Consider the following 23631-nt stretch of genomic DNA (forward strand, 5'->3'; position numbering starts at 1 on the left):
GTAATTTAAAAATAGACAATGCTTAGATGCAACTTACAAGGCCTGGGAAGTGTCATTTCCAGCGATCTGGGAGGCATTTTCGGCCAAAATTTTCTTGTACGCTTCGCGCGTTCAACATGTTAATGTCAATATCATATAAGCAAGCATAGGTCATTACATCGCATGGCATCGTGTACCGTACGGTCCGTGAAAGTTGCGCAGTCATCCGCTGGATGCTAATGTAAACAACGAAATGTCTTATGTAGATGGAGAAAAAGCATACAGGTCCAATTATGTCAAAACTCTCTTTTACAGTAGTAATGGCGAATTAGTCTGCCAAGCTTAGAACTTTATTTTAATTACCAAGGAGATCATTTTTAAACTATTCATTTATTCTCAGCATATTGCCCGAATTTTCAGGGGAACAAGTTTGGTTGGGGGGGGGGGGGAGGGGCTGCAGCCCCCGCCTCCTACGCCTATGTGTGTAGTGTTCGGTTTCGAAATATCTGATATCGGAAATATCTGCTATTTTTCATTTCCTTCAACGAAGTTTTATAATTGCCGTTATAAGAGGTTGTAATATTTCTACACCAATAAATTAACTGTGTCTGAATTTTCGAAAACTTCCTAACCAACATTCTTCATCATACTTCCCTCTACTCGTAGCAATTTTGACCTGTCTGTTAGGGGATGAAGGAGGTTTTTCTATATTGGTTGTCCATAGATTGAATTTTGTGCAACATTATGTATATGTTTTGAAGTGATTTTCTTCACGAGAAATGTGAATTTTCAAATTCTGAACAAATAATGGGCTTTAAACTTTGAAAAGTGGGGCTTTCGGATATTGTGGGCCGTGACGTAGAATCACCTACAAAAGCAATGATCCACAGGACATGCAATGAGGTCGAACATGATGTGTGACTGGTTACAATCTTCAAAAAGGTTATGGATGAAAAAAAAAATATTGGGAAATACTTGGTTCTCAGGCAAAAGTGTACATCTGGTTGGTCATTTTCAAGCCCGAGAAGTGCCATTTCCGGTGATCTAGGGGGTATCAAAACCTGAAATTTTCTTGTACGCTCCGCGCCAACCGATGGTGGCGCTCCGCTTAGATAGTAATTCGCGCCCCCCGGGTTAGAAAATCCTGGATACGCCCCTGCCTATCGCTGGTGTAAAGCGTTATATAAAAATGAAATATTATTATTAAATATTATTATCCCTGAATAGAGTAAATCTGTATAATCAAACTAAACAACAATATACAGCGAAGAAATTTCGGGACAGCCGTGACCGTTGATATCGTCACGAAGATTTCCAGTTCGTTCTGGAGAAAGATCGGAACTAATTCGTGGAGTATGTGTACAATAACTTGTGACTGATAAATCGTATAATTAAATTGTTTCATTGACTTTTATACATACTAAATTCAACGTTTCCAACCTCCATATACAGAGCATATATAGACATAGATGGAAGTTTTCAACTGACATTTCCTGACCACTACTAGCTGATTGCTTTGACTATTGTGGCATTTGCAAATTTACCAGTTTTTCAAATGCCTTAAATCATCTTCATTTCTGATATTTCGCCACGAAATAGTGGCGCAACCACATTTTTCTATAGGGGATGGGTTGGGGGGAGGAGGCCGTTTAATCTTTGCCTAGTAAGTTTGTTATAAATATGAGGAACTAGCCTCATTGTCATCTTTGTGCAATGGACTAAGTAGTCTAGCCAGCCTTACAATAAATTGAAAGTTGTTAGCCCATAGCTATGTCCGGCAGGCGGGCAAAGCCAAATTGTTGTCCCTGTTTTAAGAGTTATAAAGTTAAGGTTTAATTAACGCCTATATTGATGACCTTTACAATTTTTTTTGTAGTGGACAAGGAAATGTGTAATGCCAGAGGAGTAGTAAAAATGTGGAGGTATATCCTGTCCCCTTTAAGAAAAAATGGAGGCTGCTTGTGGATGCAAAATGGTGCTATGTTTGGACACTTTTTGAAACAATGTTGCAGAATTTCGACTGTATGTTGTGGCGAAATTTGTATCGGCCCGTTTAAAGTCGTTGGAAGTATACGGGGTTGTTCCGTTGCTCTAGCCTCAGTTTCGATTTTGAGTTTGTCCAAGTTTCGTCCCCTTAAATGTATGTGTGTATGTGGAGGGAGAAAGAGATCCCCCTCCCCTACCACCCAAATTCTGTGTACGCGGCTGCCTATGTGACATTTTAACATAAGAAACGATCCACTTATTAAACATGTTATGTATTATTTTACCTTATTCCGTTCGGCCTGGCCCGATTGTACTTGTAAACACCATATTTCAAGAAAGGAAGTTTGAATCAATCTCATATTTGGTAAGTAGGTGTAACACATTGACTATAGAAGAAGAAACGTTTTTTTGTGTGTGAGGAGGTCAAATGTCATTTGGGGCCACCCTAGGGTTAAATTGTGAAAACCTTGTAAACACGATATCTCAAGAAGGGAAGCTTGGACCAATCTCATATTTATTATGCAGTTGTGACACGTTCAGTACAAGAAGCCTATTGTTTTTTGTGTAGGTCAAAGGTCATGTCCGATAAACCCAATAATAGTCTGAAGCAGAGCTGTAAAAAATGACACTTAACTGATCCACAAAATGCATTCCTTCTTACTACATATAATAGAGCTAGGAACTTAAAGGTATATATACAGTATTAAGTATAATGTGAGGATACACTTATCAACACTTTAAAATATTTGCCGAGGCCTGAGAAGAAGCATGTTGTCTTTGGTAGAGATCAATCTATATGCTGAATACAAGAAAAGCTTTTATCTCGGTTATCCGCTGCCAATGTGAATATTGTTTGTCATATCTCACTGCTTTTTACTGGACTTCTTTAAAGTATGTTGTTCATGCTGGCTATACGCTACAACCTCGTGTTTCACATTCATATGGAGTGTTAGCTCAGCCGGTGCCTTTCAATCATAAGGTCCCCGGTTCGAGTCACTCCCATCGATTAATGTATGTAGTCCAGTTACAGAGTTGTTGACAATTAACAATTCATAATCATGGACGTTAAATATGAATGTAAGAGACTGACTTCGGTCAGGTTGCGGCTTTGATAAGCCAATGAGGCTTCTTCGTGAGTTCCTGCTTGCAGGAGGATCTAGTAATATACATATAAGCATATTAGCTTTCATGTAGCATCATCGAAACCACACTGCCGTTTTGCTGTCTTGTGAAATTTGTCACCGTCTCTCGGAATCACATGACAATGACTGGTCAGGCACCTGACCAGACCTACAGTCTGTAGCCTAACCAAAGTCTAACGTAAGTATTTTGCTAGACCTTGCATTAGGACTACTCAATGGATTAGATCTAACCTACTACTCGGCCTATTCGTACATAGTGGTGTGACTGTGAGAAGGAAACTATAATTTAGTTGTCTATTTTTCACAGCGAGCTTGCATTAGCCGGAAACAAGGAAAAAGAAGTTCAGCAGAATTATTCAATCAAGCCTCAAAATGATCACCAGAGTAACTTTCTTCCTAATTTTCAGTAGTTTGCAGTTCGAATTCGGACTCGCAGACGAATGCAAATGGGACAGCAGCTGCCTATGTAAATTTACTAACGGAAGCGTAATTGATCTGAAACCAATTAATACGGAATACAGGGACGGAAAGGAGTGGATGTAGGTCCAAATGAGATAATTATAATCACTTCTCTATTTTTTTTCCAGAATTGGGAAAAATTTAATTAGTAAAGTAGTAATGCGCAAAGGCAACTAACGTTAGCCTACTGTATATATATTATTATAAACAGGCTGTAGGCTAGGTCTACTAGTATAGTCAGTAGTGCGAAGTTCGGCATACTGCGAAGTTCGGACACCCTAAGAAATACACGATTTTACCATGACAACTTACAGGAAGAGCCAAATTTTACCAAAAATTACGAAGCTACAGTTATTTTCTCTCCAAAATGGCCCGTGTGGAAGAAATTACTTACATATTAGTCAATAAAATGACGGAGATCTATGAAGTCTGTTATAATTACTGAAAAAGCAACCGCCACCAATTTTATCACCAGCGCCACACTGTTGGTTGCGTGTCCGAACTTCGCAATACTCTAGCAAAGAAATACCAGTTCCACAATCACGAAGAATCTTCTTAGAATACAACGTGAAAACAGTTTGCAGGAAAGAAAGTTTGGCCGTGTATCGTACTATAACACAATTCTCCCACCACATGAAGTATATTTTCCGGTGATTTATACCAGAAGATTTAGTTTTGGGGTGTTTTAAGGCTTAGGTGTCCGAACTTCGAAGTGACCATGCTACTAGTAGCATGGTGGGCTCATAATTGACGCACTTAAGGATTTCATCAACGATATCTATCAAGGAAAAATCCAAATCACTCGACTGTATGTGTTTTTCATATTCAGTTCCTCAGAAATGTTATGATCTCAAAATATTTAAGGTTGTGTGCTTATGCACCTTACAATTGAGCAGAATTTGACCACAAAATGTCTGCCATGTCAAGTTCTTTCATACACCTAAATTGACACATTCGTTGTAAAGCTAACTGTAGTGTAGGCCTTAGTATACATCCATTGACTTTAGATGCTGTTTGCTATGCTCTGAGCCTCTAAGCTCAGAGTGGTCAGGTTCCAGAGAGCAGTGTAATCATATTGAGGTAATGTTGGTTATTTTTAGGGAGTAAGATTTCCAAATGACCAAAAAATGTTCAAAACTGGTGGGAGGGTGTTAAAAGCTTAAAAAATACCACAATTTGGTCAGCAAATAGCTGAAATGGATTCAAACTCATAAAATATGTCATTCTGCTTGACTGCAAAAAGTTTAGGTGGCCTACTGTATCATTGCTAGTAATAATTGAAGGTGCGTCAATTACGGGGGTGCGTCAATTATGAAGCCTTTACTATATAGTAAAGGCTTCATAATTAAAGCACCTTCGTAATTGTCAGGCACAGTCACATATTTCATGAGTTTGAATCTATTTTCAGGTATATCTATGCTGATCCAAATTGTGGTTTTCTATAATCTTTTAACAATCTCCCCCAGTTTTGCACGTGTTTTGGCATTTGGAAATCTGGTTCCAGTGCCATTCTGCTATAGTTACATAACGCCATGTACCTTTCCGCCATAGGTTTCGAACCTTTCCGCCATGGCGGAAAAGTTCGAAACCTATGGCGACAGGTACATTTTAGGAATTGATGTTACACATGAATGTATCAGGAAACTTTCTTTGATTCACGTAGAGTATAGGTACACCATCTTCAAATGTGACAGTTTGCTAGATAGACTGACTTGTACTAGTTAAGACAAGATTGGGGAATAGATACACATTCTGTAATGTACATGTTGATTGAATAGTTTCAATTGTAAGTTCGTAAGAGGCGATACACTGTTTCCAAGTATATAATAGTTGATTCAATAAATCAAATTAATTTAGATTGATTGTTTTTTTAAAAGACCGATTCTGGTTTTCGTTTTAAAATGACTCATTTTGTGGGTCTAGGTTGTGTGAAACGAAGCAGTATATTCAGTGCATATAGGCCTACAGTGTACCCACAATAATGTGCTCTTTCCGACATACAGAAAGTGCTTTATTGGGGAAACATGGCAGAAGCAGGTCACTTTGCCCAACCACCATTTCGCCCAACTGCCATGACCAACCTTACCATTTCGCCCAACCTTGTTGATCATTTCGCCCAACCAGCATAGTCATTTCGCCCAACCTTGCTGGTTATTTCGACCAACATTGCTTAAATATTATACTTCAATATAATGGAGGAGGATACTTCTATGTGTTTGGTCAATTTAATAAGGAAACGTTCATGGTTGTTAACGTTACGGGATAGGAACTTGAAGTCTGTAGGATGGATCAGTGTTTAGGGGTTAGGTTTGATAGGCTTTTATGGAGACTGCTTCCCCCCTTTGTTTGTATAACATTAGATTAACACTATGTTGAACTAGATTAACACCTAACTGCTGTGAAAAATACCCTTAATTAATGCCTCGCTGACTTGATAAACGATCCCATTATACCCGAAATAACTGCTCAGACTCTGATCGATATCGAACGGACATCACTTTATTTACCTACCACAAAGTAATTATAACCCAAAATAAATCAAATCGAACTAGTGAAATAGAATATGTGATATTATTTGGACTGAATATGAGTAAAGAAATGGTTGGTCGAAATGACCAACAAGGTTGGGCGAAATGACCATGCTGGTTGGGAGAAATGACCATGCTGGTTGGGTGAAACAACCATGTTAGTTGGGCGAAATGGCAGTTGGGCAAAATGGTTGTTGCGGGTAGTGACCAGAAAGCAACATGGTGGATGGCACTTTTTCTATGGCAGAAAGAGCACATTTTCTATGACCTAATGTACAGATGGCAGAATGACACGGCCCCAGAAATCTTACTCCCAAAAAATAACCAAAATTGACACAGCAGACATTTTGTGGTCAAATTCTGCTCAATTGTACGTTGCATAGACACAGAACAGTAAATATTTTGAGATCATTACATTTCTGAGGAACTACACATATGATAAACGCATACTGTTGAGTGATTTGGAGTATTATGATAACATTGTTAATCAAATCCTTAAGTGCGTCAATTATGAGCCCAAGATGCTACTTCTAGTACTGAGTGGGGCATTTCTCATGCTGAATAGGAGGAATTGATTTTGTGTTGTCAAGGTAGCCTTCACCATCATATACTGTAGGATGCTTGATGAGGGTTCATATTTGTTTTCCAGTTAGCCAGGAGTTTTTCTTTTTGTCCTTAATGCATTCAAAATGGGAGCAGTGTAAAATCTTGCCTGTTTGTGTAGACTTTTGCATCTGTCATTCATATGTACTGTTAGTTGTAAGAACTTGCAAGAGCTGCTCTACTCTCAAAATTCCGAACAATTTCATGGTTTAAGCATCTCCAGCAACATGGTTCTCTTTTCGAGTTCAGTGAAGCCATATCTGTCATGATGCTGTATGCATATATATATGTGCCTGCATTAGACTTTGGGAGTGTGTGTGTATACAGTACAGTACAGTATATGCCGCACTGAGTATATCCCAACAGTATCGCCAAGTAGGAGAGTAGCAGAGACATTTCCAGTCATGTGAACGCCACATCTCAATTGCATAAGACCCATTGTGTTTGCTGGAGATCAAAGTTAATTTTGAGACCAGAAATAATAAACATTGATCTAAATTTTCTCAAATTGGAAATAATAATATTAGTATTTAATTGATAAATTCCCCTGTAATTTAGGTATTGAACCTGTATGGGAGGGCCAGGGATTTTCATTGCATCATTTGAAGCCATTTCCTTTGTAGAGGTTCTAGGGATCCTTCTGCAGGGGAAAATGCAATTAAAGTTTTGACTTCAAATGGGACGGGTGGCAGGGTGGAGCGGTGGGGGGGGGGTTGTTGGTCAACAATGGTGTACATCCGTACCAGTGGTCTAATTCTTCCATGTCCGAATGCACAACAAAAATTCACTGACTGAACCCTTCTTTCCCCCGACTGACGATGGTGCGTGGAGAGACCATGGACTCCTTATCCCACCTTTCTTAAGTTCCTTCTCGCATACCACTGACCCATGTTCATATGAAATGTTTGATTTTAGCAATTTACATGATCGAGACCGCAATGCATTTTGTCATTCTTCCGTCTTTTCATTTCAGGTTTAAATTTACTGACCCTACAACACCGCAACTCAATTTCCAGTATGCATTCAACCCATGTTACACTGTGAAAACGAGTGACGATTGCACGGATTCTATCGTAAGAAACGGTTTGATTTCTTTGCACGTTATTGATTCCTTTGCCAATGGTTAAACGTATATATATATATATCCACTGCAAATGGTGATTGTATTCAGTCAGTGTGTGCTAGATGTAATGGCTGGTAATGGTATACATGTATACTGTATATATAGAAAAAATTGAAAAGCGGAATAATACTTCCGCCCCTCCACATTTTTCACTGGGGGGCTGGCGCCCCCCAGCCCCCCCCGGTTCCTACGCCTTTGAGGTATTTAGTACAGAAGGTACTGACAAGCTCCCACAATCAGAGTAAGACCAGTGTGATCATGAGCAGCATTATCTCAAACCTTTCCTCTTCAACAGTGTAAACAAATGGAATGATCTTCTTTTGTGGTGTTTGAAAACTATGTACAAGATACTTTGTACTACACTATACTATGTACAAGATACTTTGTACTACAGTATACTATGTACAAGATACTTTGTACTACACTAAACTATGTACAAGATACTTTGTACTACACTATACTATGTACAAGATACTTTATACTACACTATACTATGTACAAGATACTTTGTACTACACTATACTATGTACAAGATACTTTGTACTACACTATACTATGTACAAGATACTTTGTACTACACTATACGATGTACAAGATACTTTGTACTACACTATACTATGTACAAGATACTTTGTACTACACTATACTATGTACAAGATACTTTGTACTACACTATACTATGTACAAGATACTTTATACTACACTATACTATGTACAAGATACTTTGTAAATAGTCAATTGAAACTACATCACGGTTGATGTTCTAGTTTTTTATTTTAAAAATTTATTTATTCATTCATTCATTCATTTATTCATTCATTCATTCATACATTCATTCATTCATTCATTCATTCATTCATATATTTATTTATTTATTTATTTATTTATTTATTTATTTATTTATTTATATTTACATATTCATTAATTCATTTATTTATTTATTTGATGTTCTAGGTTTCATTTGCTGATTGAAATGCTTAGCTTTGTTATTCCTATATAAGTTTGGCCCCCATAGAACTGCATGGCCCTAAGGCTTCCTATCCAATGATAGGAAGCCTTGCATGCTAGTGGCTTGACATCAGTTTCTGAGAATGTTGTATTTCCAAGTTACATTCATGTTGTTGCATCGGAAAGAACTCACTGAAGCCATTTCACTTTCTGTTGTTAAATTTCCCTTCAGGCATGTCAGAAATATGAAAACGGTGGTACCATTCAGAAATTTCCGTTGGCAACTATGAAAGGGGAGGAATTCATCACAGCTGATGCGTTGTATGTACGGTATGCTGCGGTGGGAGGCGACGTTGCAAGGTTTGTTTATGTGGAGCTAAAGCCATATCCGTCCGTCCATCTGTCAGTCTGTTTGAAAAAGGAACATTTGAGTGCTAGTAATAGTTTCCACAGTTAGTCTGGTTCCCAATATATTCACCCTTCAAAATATTCTTAATCTCTGGGAAAAAAGTCAAGTTTGTACAAACTTCATTACTTGGTATGTGGCTCCCACCAGGTTGAAGTAATAGACTTGCTCTTATTTTCTGTGGAGGTCATAGGTCATGTAAGCACAGTAGAGGTCAAAGTACTATGAAAAGCCAAGAAAGAAAGAAAGAAAGAAAGAAAGAAAGAAAGAAAGAAAGAAAGAAAGAAAGAAAGAAAGAAAGAAAGAAAGAAAGAAAGAAAGAAAGAAAGAAAGAAAGAAAGAAAGAAAGAAAGAAAGAAAGAAAGAAAGAAAGAAAGAAAGAAAGAAAGAAAGAAAGAAAGAAAGAAAGAAAGAAAGAAAGAAAGAAAGAAAGAAAGAAAGAAAGAAAGAAAGAAAGAAAGAAAGAAAGAAAGAAAGAAAGAAAGAAAGAAAGAAAGAAAGAAAGAAAGAAAGAAAGAAAGAAAGAAAGAAAGAAAGAAAGAAAGAAAGAAAGAAAGAAAGAAAGAAAGAAAGAAAGAAAGAAAGAAAGAAAGAAAGAAAGAAAGAAAGAAAGAAAGAAAGAAAGAAAGAAAGAAAGAAAGAAAGAAAGAAAGAAAGAAAGAAAGAAAGAAAGAAAGAAAGAAAGAAAGAAAGAAAGAAAGAAAGAAAGAAAGAAAGAAAGAAAGAAAGAAAGAAAGAAAGAAAGAAAGAAAGAAAGAAAGAAAGAAAGAAAGAAAGAAAGAAAGAAAGAAAGAAAGAAAGAAAGAAAGAAAGAAAGAAAGAAAGAAAGAAAGAAAGAAAGAAAGAAAGAAAGAAAGAAAGAAAGAAAGAAAGAAAGAAAGAAGAAAGAAAGAAGGGCCAAAATAAAAAAGCAAAGCATGTGAAGAATTTCATTTGTGGGTAGGTGGATCATCCTTCTCTCAGAGTGCCAGATCCCTAAAATACTTACAGCAAGGCTATTTAATTCAGTAGTGTGAAGGTACAATATTTAGTAAAATAAAATTCAGGTTTTCAACTTTAGACTTGATTATTAAATTGACTATTTACTTTAAAGAGAGTTTTATACATCAAGATACATGTTATATACATGTTATTGCCTCTGTGATTGCACCGATCTAAAGGTGATTATCTGTGACTCCAAAACTGAGGTCAGAGGGACTATCAATTTTTAACTGGTCCCATCACAATGAAGTGCCACATGGACTGAGAACCCACTTGGGTTAGTTGATTTTTTTTTTAATCTCTAGATTGCAGATAAAACCAGGGAGCTGCTACTCTCTCTCCTCTGATAAAGTTTTCTCCTCATAGCAGGAAGTATTCATGTAATTCCCTTGAGAAGATCTTTTCTGAAATGCTGGTTTGTAGTTTCCAAGTTTTGAAGATATTCAAAACCTGCATACAAGGAGGGTGTCAAGGAATCATGAAGGCTTTTTTGGCTTTCTGGTGAATGGTGTACAACCGATCGAAAATGATTATTGTGCTGAAAGTCATCGTTTAATTTGACTATCACAATACGATTCAAGGAAGTGGAATTCCCTTATAGGCCTATGGGAGAGCATTGTGGTCAAGTGGTTATTAGGCAGTGGAGCGATCTAAGGTTTGCAAGTTACAAAGTCCTTGCCAGATCACTAACTTTGTGTCCTTGGGCAAGGCACTCTTAATATCTAAATTACCTCTCTTTGACTTGTAACTATACAGTAGTTGTGTGTGCTGGTTTGTGGCTGCACCCTATGGAAGGTGCCCAAGGGGACATGTAAATGTGGTGCTCTGTAGTGGCGCAGGAGGGATTGTTTGAATAGTGCATTCTTTGTTGTGTGGGTGTGACAAGTTAATACCAATAATCAGGGGTTAACTGTTGTGAAGATGTGCGAGGAGACTTTGGCCTCAAACAAGACTGTAAAACTTCACCTTTATAACTTCACTTTGACATGACTCTTTCCAAATGATGATGGGATGTGTAAGTTACGTGTAAATCTGGCTGGATCTAGAAGAAATTTCAGCCTGATGCCCAGACTGAAAAAACCCCGAAAATATCCCCAAATCTGGTGTATCCTCTTTATGCTCAACGTGCACATTCGTCCTGGGTCATCTTGACTGGACAGCAATCCTTATCCCAATGTAACATATTATCCGGCCATTGTTGCATCCCAGTAAATACGACAAACATGAGCCGATTTTGTTCCCTTTTGAGAGCAAATACACTTTGAGAATTATTCTCTCTGCAAAAATCCACAGTAACTCACTTTTATAATTTAAGAAAGAAATTGAGAGCAATCAGTCACATAACAATGGCCTTAAGTACAATGGTGTAGCACCCCCACTGGATCAACGATGATAAAAAATCCAGTTGAAAGTTCCAACTCTTACAAAATGACTCGTATGGCACATTCAGCTCTCAAATGGACGGAATGGCTGGAATAAACATTTATTAGATACCTACCAACTTCCCCTGTGGACAATATTAAGTCCTTGAAGGGATAGGTCTCTGTAATCATATCACTGTGAAATCGGGGTTGGCATTCAATATTAATGGTGCCTTTTACATTGATAGGAAAATGTGAATAGAATGTAAAACCCTAAGAGCACACAGATTTACCAGGTTTGTCCCGTCCCGTTGGGCAACGTTACATTCAGACATTTGAAACAATTTGGAAAAAAAAAACCCTTTAAAAAGTCAGCAAAGTTTGCCATTAAGGCTCAGAATTAATTATCCTGTTCAAAAACATTGCTGTATACATGTCCAGTTTGCACATCTATACCACATTTCAGTTGTGATAATTGACCCATTGAAACATCCAAAGGTCAACAATTGAAATTCCTGGACTACGTAGTCTGACCAAGGGATTCCAAGATTGATCATGAGGTTAGGTAACATGTTTAAAGGAAAAGCTGCAGCAGCTGCAAAATCCCCTGCTGCCAGGCTGAACTAATACCAGACAAAAGAGATCTCTGCAGGCCAGCAGTGCCAATTGTGTGAACTGCATTGTCTATTGTGTGAAACTGCACTGAACAAATGAATGATATTCTATAGATGCAGCCTGGCCTCAGGAGGCTGCAGCCCACTCAACCAATCCTACTTTAGTCACAGTACCTTAGTTCTTCAAGTATAACACTCAACAGCAAATCATTGGTGTTTAAAGGCATCCAAGGATACCCTGTTGTCTATATGAAGTTGTTCAGCACATGTTGTTTTGTTGTTAAGTAATAAAGAATTCCTGAAGTAATAGATTAACGTCTATACAAATACCGTAACAGAATCATTGTTAAGGCCATCGTTAAAGGCATTGCAAAGATTAAGCAGATTTTGAAGATGACTATCTTGCTAAAATATAAGAAAGATAGCGGCTATCGAAACATGACTAGCACCGAACATTTCGGTTTTTTTTATATATTTTTTTATCTTGGTACCGTGACACATCAAGACCAACATTATGCCAAAAAGTCATCCCGTAATGGAAGGGATTGCATTGTAGCTTACTATGCACAGTATTACAGTGCAGTACTGTTGCAATTTATGTGTTTAGTAAGTTGTGAATCAAGCCCAAATGATATAACAACCAACACTCAACTGTCCTTTCCTATTCAGGACTCTGACGGTCAAGCTGGTATGTATTTCATCTGGAGATGATACATTTGAACCTGTGGGACAGCCAGATTCCCAGAAAGTAAGTATATATTACAGATTTATTAATCCCACCCCCCTCACCCCACCCCCAAATATTTTAACTTCTCTTTGGAAGCCTGTACCCTTCCTTGATCAAGTGTGAACATCTGTTTATCTATTGCAAGAAAACATGTCATTGTCAGGGTTTGACATAATTTTGGATAAGATAATGAAGAAAGGACGGAATGACGATGTGGTAAAACAGGTTAGATTAAAGGTCAAGATCAGGAACTTTGCAACTGGTCCATTCATTTTCTATTTTTTGTTTGTTTTGTAACTACGACATAAACTGACCCACGGTGTAGTATTACTCAAAATAGTTATTCATGCATTAGGAACTTTAGACAACTCGTGTGTACTTATGTACATAGGAAATTTTTTTTTTTTAAATATATATATATATATATATATATATATATATATATGTATATATATTATTTATTATATATATTATTTATTATATATATTATTTATTATATATATATATATATATATATATATATATATATATATATATATATATATATTTTTATTGTCCATTCAAACAGAGATCTAGACTGGACCAAAAGTGTCATTTCAACATCAAATTTAAGACTTATCTGATTGCTGCACCACCTAAAGAACCATACCTCCCCCCTCCCCCCCCCCGAACTGAAGCCACTTTAAATCCCTAACTTCCTATTCTCACTAGATCCCACTTTGCTTTGATGCAATGGAGTTTTGAATATGATCATTTTACAGTGTATACAACCTTTAATGCCCCATAAGATGTGTATTCATTTGAAAGCCCATAAAAACACATATATTCCCCCCCCCCCCCCCCCTTAAGAATGACTCGGAAATCGCCCTCACTTGGCACCATGCTAAATTAAGACTCGGTTCACTCCATAGCACTGGAGTGGAAGCAGAGTATGCTACACAAGCGTTGCGGTCTTAATGAGTTCATGTTGATCCAAGGAAAGAAAACTTTGTGGCCAGGATCGTGCAAGCAGTGGCGTAGGAAGGTACTTTTGAGTGGGGGGGCTGAAGACTGATGACCGGAATTTTTGCATTTTTGGAATTTTTTGCATTTCCAGGTAGCCTCAGATGCAATTTGGTGCAATATAGCACACTTCAACACCGAATCCATTTTGTAAACTTAATTTTGTATTTTCACCTGGCCTTAGATGCAATTTGGTGCTTCAAATGAGATTTTTTTTCTCATTTGGAAATGAAAAAGGGGTTTTCTGACTTGCGAAGTGGGGGGGCGGAATGATACTTCCGCCCCTCCACATTTTTCACTGGGGGGGGCTGGCACCCCCCAGCCCCCCCGGTTCCTACGCCCTTGCGTGCAAGTGAATTATAGCCATGGCTTTACGAGATGGAGAGGTGGATTAATATATTCCTTGAGCAGTGAATAAAAAATCCTGATTGAACCGATTGAAATCGCTGGGAATGCCATCAAATGATTCATCTTTCATTGTAATCCTTGACTACATCATTTAATGTTTTTTCCGTAAAGAGAATGTGACAAAATTTGGCCTAACATTTATAATTTACACATAGATATTATGATAGGCTGAGCTCTACTTCTACATTGCTAAAAGTAAGAGAGTAAGAGAGAGTAAAGCTATTGTTGTGGAAGGCTTTTGTGTTGGATATTAAGTGCAGACATTTGTGCCATATGTGTAAGACTGAAAACAACAACAAGCATTGTGGAAGAAAAACTTAATTTTCTGACGGTGGTTGTACCTGAAAATTCACCAGTCCTATATATGTACAATTTGTAAACTTGTGTGGAAATATTGTATTCTGTAAGATTGTATGGAAATAAATAATGTGATTAAGATTTTTGTAAATTTACAAAATGAGTTTTTTACTCCTATTATGATGGGACCACATTTCTTCCAATACATCCAGGAACATGATGTTGATGTTGACTCTTCCCCCCATCCACTCCCCTACCTCTGGTCCCCCCCCCATTCCATGATATCAAGATTTACTCACGAACACTGTATGAATTCATGGAGGGTGGAATTCTGTGAGCCTCTCAGTGTTTCAGTGGTTCTATATCCAAAATCGAGGATGATTTTCATATGTTCACGATTAGAACACCTCAAACTGAAACAGCTTTTATGGCCAAGATACTGTATATAAAGAAAATGCAATGCCCCAAAATGCAGAAGATAACAGGAAGTTTCCTCTGTTTTAGCTCTGTTTTTGCACATGTGTGAAGTACAGCCTTATAGATATGTAATTATTCAAAAGATCTGGAATGCCTTTATCTGTGAATCGTGCACTTTACGTTTGTGGTCGCAGGTACTGTACACAATCAAAGCTCACATGGAAGCTGTGTCTACCAAACAGAAAGCCAAACAGGGAAACGTTGAAATTTTATTTGGGGCCGTTTTACAAATCCTGGGATATTCCGAGGATGTCCATCACGAAAATCTCATGACATTTCTGGGGACACCTCAAAAATCTTGCGGTGGTGTATGACGACCGGGTTACTGTCCCCCGAAATCAGGGACGTCAGGGAACATGATATTAAATACTAGACCTGTCTAAGCTTGCTTCCCCTGAGATTCGTTGAATGTTGTCTCAGTTTCAGCAGCCTACACAGACTGTTATATGACTCCTAATATCTGTTTTCACCTTTTTATCTTTGACTCTAGAACTTTTATAACTATACTCTGACGTCACAGCATTGCTGTAGCAGCGTTCCGGCGAGCCATATCTCACTAGGAACCATCCTCTGCATTATGTGAGTATCCACCGAGCTGCCGAGAGCCGAGATTGGGCTCCCGGGTACAATTTAGGTCACCAAAGTCCCAATTTTGCCCTCTTCATATAATCCATGTCCTTCCAGCACTTCCCTTTCCAATGCCTGAGTATCAATGGTATAAGATGCAAAGTCCTGTTTCGTTTAATAAATTAACTTAATACTGCGGTATGAAATACAATCCTTCCAAATCTTCTTGGATGCGTTTTTTAAGACTTTTGGTGTTTATTACAGCAGTTGGTTAAATACTGTTCATGTCATATAATTTAAACAAAATATTTACTCTTTACTCTGTTTATTGCAAAGCAAAGAATTTACAGAGCAAAACTTCAACGTGTAATTCACAACCATTGCTCAAACTTTCATCAGGCGTTCTTACTTTAATGGTATGTCTCAGCCAAGAACAATTTTTTTGAGAGAAGACATCAATAGCAAATCCTCAAACATGCGGGAAATTTCCACTCACATTCTGATCCTGTATGTTGTATTAAAGACACATATTATATTGTGAACTGTATGGTACACTGCCATACTTCTGCTCTGTGTATTAAAGTTGCTACCTTGGTTTTTTTTCTATTCCTTGGGCAAATGGAATCTATGTGATTTTGTGCGTGCATGTGTGTGATATGCTTTGTCTTGTCAAAACGATAACGTAAAACTATGTGATGGCTTAATTTCGTATTTGGTACGCAGACGTTAACGTAAGTATAGCACCTGAGGAGGAATAAAGTGTGAAAAAAATATAGCCCCAGATGATTTCATTGTGGTATCAGTTTTTGAATCCTTGCTGAAAAAATGTCTGTTGGTGAAGGTTGCATGTAATAAGGGGGCAGGAGAGGGGGCAGGGGCATACCAAAGCGGGCAGGAGAGGTTCATATGTTTGCGCGAGTGTAATTCCGATATGTAGTGTCCGTCAGGAAACCTCACAACAGCGACATTACTGTCATATCCAAGTTCATGATTATTCATATGTTGTCCGGTAAACAATTCCCATCATGCATCATTCTATGTATCGCATGGCTTGTACATGATTGATGAGTGAGAAAATATAGAGAACGTAATTCGTTGCACACGTACTCTTGCTGCAGTCTTTACTTACGTACACGTACATCCTACCGTCTAACGGTGTATTGCGAGAACTGCTAATCCGGGAGCCTAACCAAGCCTGTGCATTTAAAAGGTGTGAAGACTCCCACAAAAATGCCGGTTATCTGACCTAGTTTCGAGTGAGTTTTAACAGAAGTGTTAGACACCACCATCGATCCCAGAAAATACACACACAGCTTGCTACTGTCGGTAATTAGACACTAGTGTACAGTCAGTACATACAGCTGCGGTCAATACCCTCAGCACAGTATACAAACGATACAGCGATGGACATATCAGGTCCAGCCAAAGATAACAAGGTATCACGTTTCATTACTGTCTGCATTTTGTAGCGACACAAACAAAACGTCACTTGCAAGCAAAAGAAAGTTAACTTTTCCAGATGGCCGCACTCGGTTTGGGGCAAGTCTTCAATGCCTTTAATACTAATACTACAATTATAATAACAATAAAACCGATATAACAATTACATTTTGGTTCCTCTCATCGCAGATTCATCGTGGTCGTAGTCATTTACATCATCGCAGGTGTCTTGGTGAATAAATTTGTGAGAGGTGCCACCGGAGCTGAGATCATACCAAATCGTTCGTTCTGGACCCAACAACCGGTCTTGATAAAGGTAAGGAAACGATATGGAAAACTTGCAATTTGCAGATAAGGTGAACCATCTAATTAAGTAGTCGGACATTTTTTTCCCTCCAAAATTGTCGATACTCATTTTTAGTATTAAAACAAAAGTGCACCGGAATTTTCTTTGTTTAATCTGCAAAAAATATTCAAAGATTCTTGGGTTCTTTTCTCCAAAGTTTGTTGACATGTAAAACTTCTAAAGAATATCGGAAGGATATATTTTATGTCTTGATTATGTCAGGCTTAACACTTAAGTTTTAGTTTGGAAAGAGTTGATTGTAAAGGCAACTTAGATTCATCTCTGCTTGGATCCAAGTTGACAGCATTTATACTGATTCCCCCCCCCCCCCAAAAAAACTTGATATCATAGGTAGCTCGTCTAATGGGAAAGTTGCACCAGCTGCAAACCCCCCCATACCCCCCACCCCCCCAAACTGCAGCAGAGTCCTACTTTTGACGCAATACCACTAACAGTACAACAGCTCGTTTCATACAATTGCTTCTCACTTTTGCATCCTCCGCAGGAAGGCTTCCAATTTACCGGTGGAAAAATCCGAGGCTGTTTTACAAGAGACTCCACCTACGATACGATCTAAAGGTAATCAGTAACTTGACACTCTGCCAAAAAAAAAATAATAATAATATTACCCTGTTGCAACCCTAAATATTAAAGAAAGGACACATGAAACACACCTGGAATAAAACTGTGTGTTTGGAACCTATTTCATGGGTGTAATCCCACATTTTCCCCCAAATATGTGGAAACCAGCGGATTCTGTCACGTTCGAAAAAACGTGGGAAAATGTGTGTTTCTACCAGTGGCAAACGGTGAGACATTCCAATCCAAGAATAAAACGTTACATTGACGAACTAGATAATCCTATTATGTCACAGAGAACTCTACTACTTCACACATTTGTTTTAAGAGATTGGATTTTCTTGCCAAAGGTTGTCAAAGATTCCTGCCACAGGTTGTCAAAGATTCCTTTGCAACATGTTTTTGTGGGGTTGTCCACACTTTTGTCAGGAAAGATAAAAAACATGCTGTAATGTGTGGCAAAGGGTGAGAAACTGGTAAGAGGTAAATCTGCATCAATGTGTGTGATCACCCATTTGTACCAACATCCAGGAAAATCACAGGTTTCCAAACCTGTGTTGTACAGTTTTTCTGGTTAATTTTGTTTTTGATCGTATTAAGGAACAGTGACTTGACCAATGTGTTGTTCAGGATGAAATAAATCCAGCAGCAACAGCAGCCTGCCTTCTTGCCTTTGCATATAATCGAGTCAAACATTTACTGAATTCTATCAGCAAATAAAGAAGATCTTTAACTGTAAGAATCTTCAGTGTAACCCAAGCTAAACCAAAGTAGAAAGGACCCTAACGCTGTACTTTCACAAAGGTTTGGCCGTATATTTCCACTGAGAAGCTTACACCATCCATAAAGAAAGTCTTAAAATATTAAATTTCAGGTGTGCTTGTCAGAGATATTTGCTGCGTTCCCCCCCCCCCCCCCCGTTATGACTACAGTGGTTTTGACTGTTAGGATGTATAAGCCGTATCATGCGATCTGTTCTGAACACGCAGAAACCCTTGCCTGTCCTGGACGGCCAAAACCATTCCTCTGACCATTCAAGTTGTTGATGAATCGATTTGGCGTCGTCCGAATGTTGTTTTTTTTGGCTTCCCTCACTGACATTATTTGTATATATAAATCACATTAGTACCACATAGTGGAAGAAAATATCCCTACAAAAAGATTTGCAATTTTTTACAAAGTCTTGACGTCTGAGTGCATTCAACAGCTATTATCATCCCTTCTCCAAAAGAATCATAATTCCAGTATAGATTTGAAGGAGGGTAAAGAAGATTATCGTTGTCTCCCTTTGTAAAGTCTGAAAACTTTAAACCACCTTCCAAAAATAACCCTTTGTAAGCTTTGCTTGTTGTAAGTTTTTTAGTTCATTGACTTAACAGCAAACATGGACAGAGACACCTCATCCTGTCCCCTCCTCCTCCCCCCCCCAATCCACCCCATGTAGTCCCTGCATGGTAAACAGAATGTTTCTTGGTCATGAACAGAGCACAACTAAAAGAATGTCTCTCCAATGAAAAACGAAAAATAGTCTGTGATATTAAGTCAGTTTACAAATTGCCCTTGTTCTTTTACCTTTTCAGAAGCGTTTGATGAGTCGGAGGTGTACGGTACTAGTGAAGTTATTGAAAGAAAAAGAAAAATCGACAAAATCGAGTGAGTGCCTGTTGTGGCCGGTAGAAATACAAGAAATCAGTCAAACGGTGATCGGAAAATACATGTTGGTGCAGTGGGTAAGGAACCATCAGGACAAGGATGTGTGGGCTTACTTGTAGCAAGGTAATGCTGGAATATCTGGAAGATAGGTTGTGGTACACGTTTGTATACGGGTAATTTTAAATTGACTTTTCTTTTACAGTCGATGCGATGTAAGGGGAGATGAGAATTTATCACAACTGTTGATATTTGTGTATCACAGTCTCTGGCAACAAGGTAACACTTCCTGTTCATAGAGTTCGTTAATATTAGGGTCCACCCTGTGTAGTAAGCAATTTTTAAAACTTGTCTTTCATGTATTAAGAAAAAGTTCCCCGATTTTATGAGAAAGAAAATGGTTGGGCGAAGGTAGAACGACACAAAAGGTCATTCTCGCGTAAACAAATTACTTGCTCTGTTGGTTTCTTAGATATTAAACATTTATTTCCCAAAGTATGAATCTGTATTTATAGTCCTACATCTTACCTACAATGGTATATCGTCTCTCATCTGTTTTGTACCTTGAGGGTTGCGATTGAGCAGAGAGCCACATCTCGCTGTTCTCCCAGACAACGGTAACACGTGAACCAGATTTAAAAGCCGTGTGGATCATTTCAAATGAAGAGCGTATTAACCATGGTTCCCACAAAAGTAGGAAAAGTGTAGGTGAAGTGTAGGGAAAATGTAGGGAAAATGTGGGAATATGTAGGGAAAATGTAAATGAAGTGTAGGGAAAATGTAGGAAAATGTAGGAATATGTGGGAATATGTAGGGTATATGTAGGGAAAATGAGATAAAATCTCTTTGCTGGGGACTTGGAAGTCCTATAGTTTTTCATTTTTTTCTGGGAAAGGGAGGAAAATGCGCCCATAGCAGCTTCTTATTTTCAGGACTGCTAATCAAAAGTTTTTCTCTGCAAGAAAGAACATGTTTCGTCACAGTGCGTTTAATTTTGGGATGTCTTTGTATAACACTTTTCTGTGATTTGCCAATTTCCCTGACATTTAGTGATAGGTGTGACCATACGTTTTTGCAAGAGCTGCAGATTTACTGTTGGTTAGGCTTACTATAGGAACCCTAACATTACGTCCTCTCTAGTGTGTAGCCTACATACCAAAAAAAAACATGTTTTGGTCTTGAAAAACATTCTGGAGTTTAAAATCTGCTGAAAAAGCATCAGGGACCCATGATTTAACGTAGTCTATTTAGTTTGCCCTATCCTTGTGTATTATTAAAAACACAGAAGTTATTGTATTGGGATGTAGTGAAAACCTGGAACAGTATAAGACTGTTAGGAATATTGTTTATTAGCATTACAGTATGAGAACACAGTTATGGCAACACAAAAAATCTTCTGGTGTAATTATCTTTAGAGATCTATAAACTTCAGTTTATGAAGGGAAGATAAATCACTTATTGATTTATTTGTTAATGTGATGTATATCCTATCCTTATACCTGAAATAATCTAGCAGAACATGAGGTCTTCAAATCAACAAATACCTTGCGACATAATCAATCAATCAGTATTCACTTAACAGCCTTGTCGGTGGTAAAATATTCCGCAGGCCGTGCGTTTAATACAACTGTTTGGTTTGTGGCGTAATGTTCAAGCGAATAATGTACTGCCTCAAGTTCCAAGCACATACAAACAACTTTGTGCCTATTAAGCAATAACATTTGGCATTCATTCCGAGTTTGGTTGATGATGTCCAAACAATAGGGTAAAAAAGCCTCAATTTTAGCAATCAACCGAAAATGTTACAAATTGAAGGTTATATTATCTGTCTTCAAAATGTGCCAGTAATTTTGCATTTAGTCTTTTAGTTGGGGCAAACATGGCTTTTGTTCGAGGTGTAACATGAAATGCAGGACATTTTTTGTTGTTGTAAATATGTCACTGTTTTGGCTGTACTTTGAAATATTGACTCTTTTAAGTCTTCTTATAACCATTTTTGTATGGAGTGTTTTTTTGAAGTCGAAATCTATGAATATTCATAGATGTGTATCTTAGTCTTTATATGTAAAATATTACTGAGATAAATGAATAGAAGTTGAAGAAAACTAAAGAACAAACATGAAAAGAAAATGGAAAAAAGGAAAATAAAGAAAACCAAGGAAAATAAGTCAAACAAATATTAAAAACTGATTATTGAGAACTTTGGAAAGAAAACCAGTTTCTTTATTTTGTTTTAAGAAGTTGTTAAATATTTTTCCGCTAAGATGTTCATCTCAAATTGTCCTTGCTGTGAGTTCAACAGTATGTATACACTTTTTTATGATATTGCTTGGCATTTATATGTTTTATTGTACCATACATGGCTAAAAGCAACATAAATTATATCATGCTGTTCTGTGTGCCGGTCAGTATGTAGTATGGTAGGTTTAACATGTTTATCAACTCTCCAAAAACACTCACGTTAATGAATAATCATGGAATATATATTTACATATTTCCTCAGCTGAAAAGTCGGGTTAAATTTCCTCATCTGAGTCTGAGCCTTTTTGAAAGTTAGTATTTCAGTTTACTAGCCGGCAGAACAGCCAGAGAGTAATAATATAGCTAAATGACATTAAGTAACTGAGCGAAGCTTTGTTGTGTAAAATGTTTATGAATAGCGCCATCTTTAAAAACTATCCGCTCAACCGGCTTATGTTGTGAAATAGATGGCAACAGTGGGAGCGTCCATACAGTCAGGGGGGGGGGGGGGCGGATGCCACCCCTGACGGATTCAACTGGACTGTTGGCGCCCTTTTCAGCTTTTTACCACTTTTTACTTATTCGCGATTATTGACATTTTTACTGCGCTCTCATCTACCTATTGACATTTGTCACATTTTTTCGGTGTAATTTTCTGACAAAATGCTCTAACGGCTATTTATTCTTCGTTTATCTGCAAATTAGCAAGGCCCAGAAAGGGTCATTTCCCGCAATCTGGGAAGTATCTTTACTCCAAAAAATTCTGTACGCTCCGCGCCAACCTGTGGTGGCGTTCCGCTTAGATAGTGTCGAAAGGACCCCTACAGACCATTCTCGCCACCTCTGACCAATACCACTAGCTCCGCCACTGGATGGCAGTATAAATTGTGGCTCTGATGAAGGTCAACAGATATTTATCCAGAAAACTTTGATATCAGACAACAACTTTGTGGAATCCTCTCCATTGGTGGCATTGATTACACTTGTCAAGAACTTTTGTTGTCTTTTGTAGATTGTCATCTTTAAAAAAAATCTCAGAATTACTAAATTTAAATTTCCTTCATTGTTTTGATCATATGTATTTTTTTTTGGTACAGTTTATGATGAGCCTGACACAACTTACCATAAACTGACAGTCAAACTGGTTAAGAAAGTGGTCAACATTTTCCAACTTTACGATCTCACAGTTGGTAAATATTATGTGCTGAAAGTCATGGTGATATTCATTCCATTTGGATCAAAGTTCTTAAATCCTAATAGCATACAGAACCATCCATCCATTGGGCTCTTTATTTCAGAGCCAAAAAAAGAGGGGAATTTTTTTTAAACCACATATTTTACAAACAAATATACCAGCAGGCTAGTGCAAATATGAATAACATCGTAGGTGGTGAAGAAAAATGCCTTTAGTTACTTGTAAGGTCAACCCTGACCACACATTTGTTTCTGTAATATCTGCTTTCATATGATTAAGCAGCCAGTATTTTTTTCTTTGCATTTCAAACATCCCATTTCTTCATGAGTCTGAAAAACACACAAGTCTGAATGTTCTATAAAAGCAGCTATAATAATATTTTTTTTTAATTATGATTATTTTATTTATAAATCTCACGATTTTTATTTTGTTAGCTAACAACTAACAACACGATAATGTTGTCCTTTTTCTTCACAGTTTCACTTTGACCAGTATCACCTTATCACAATATTTACCTTTAAGAAAAAAGACACCTGAGTCTGTTAGAAGTAATTAAATTAGTCCCTGTGTAG

General features: G+C 37.6%; 1 protein-coding gene across 1 annotated transcript; it reads left to right on the plus strand.

Annotated features, from left to right (window-relative positions):
• Positions 1-3342: 3342 nt before the first annotated feature.
• LOC139958438 (uncharacterized) lies at positions 3343-19613 on the plus strand. Its single transcript, XM_071955519.1, has 8 exons — positions 3343-3646; positions 7671-7770; positions 9001-9128; positions 12800-12878; positions 15532-15620; positions 17238-17364; positions 17900-17973; positions 19554-19613. The coding sequence occupies exons 1-7, from the start codon at positions 3480-3482 to the stop codon at positions 17969-17971; spliced, it is 762 nt and encodes a 253-aa protein (XP_071811620.1). The 5' UTR covers positions 3343-3479; the 3' UTR covers positions 17972-17973; positions 19554-19613.
• Positions 19614-23631: the final 4018 nt, after the last annotated feature.

The sequence above is a fragment of the Apostichopus japonicus genome, chromosome 18 (genome assembly GCF_037975245.1).
Source record: "Apostichopus japonicus isolate 1M-3 chromosome 18, ASM3797524v1, whole genome shotgun sequence".
Classification (NCBI taxonomy): Eukaryota; Metazoa; Echinodermata; class Holothuroidea; order Aspidochirotida; family Stichopodidae; genus Apostichopus; species Apostichopus japonicus.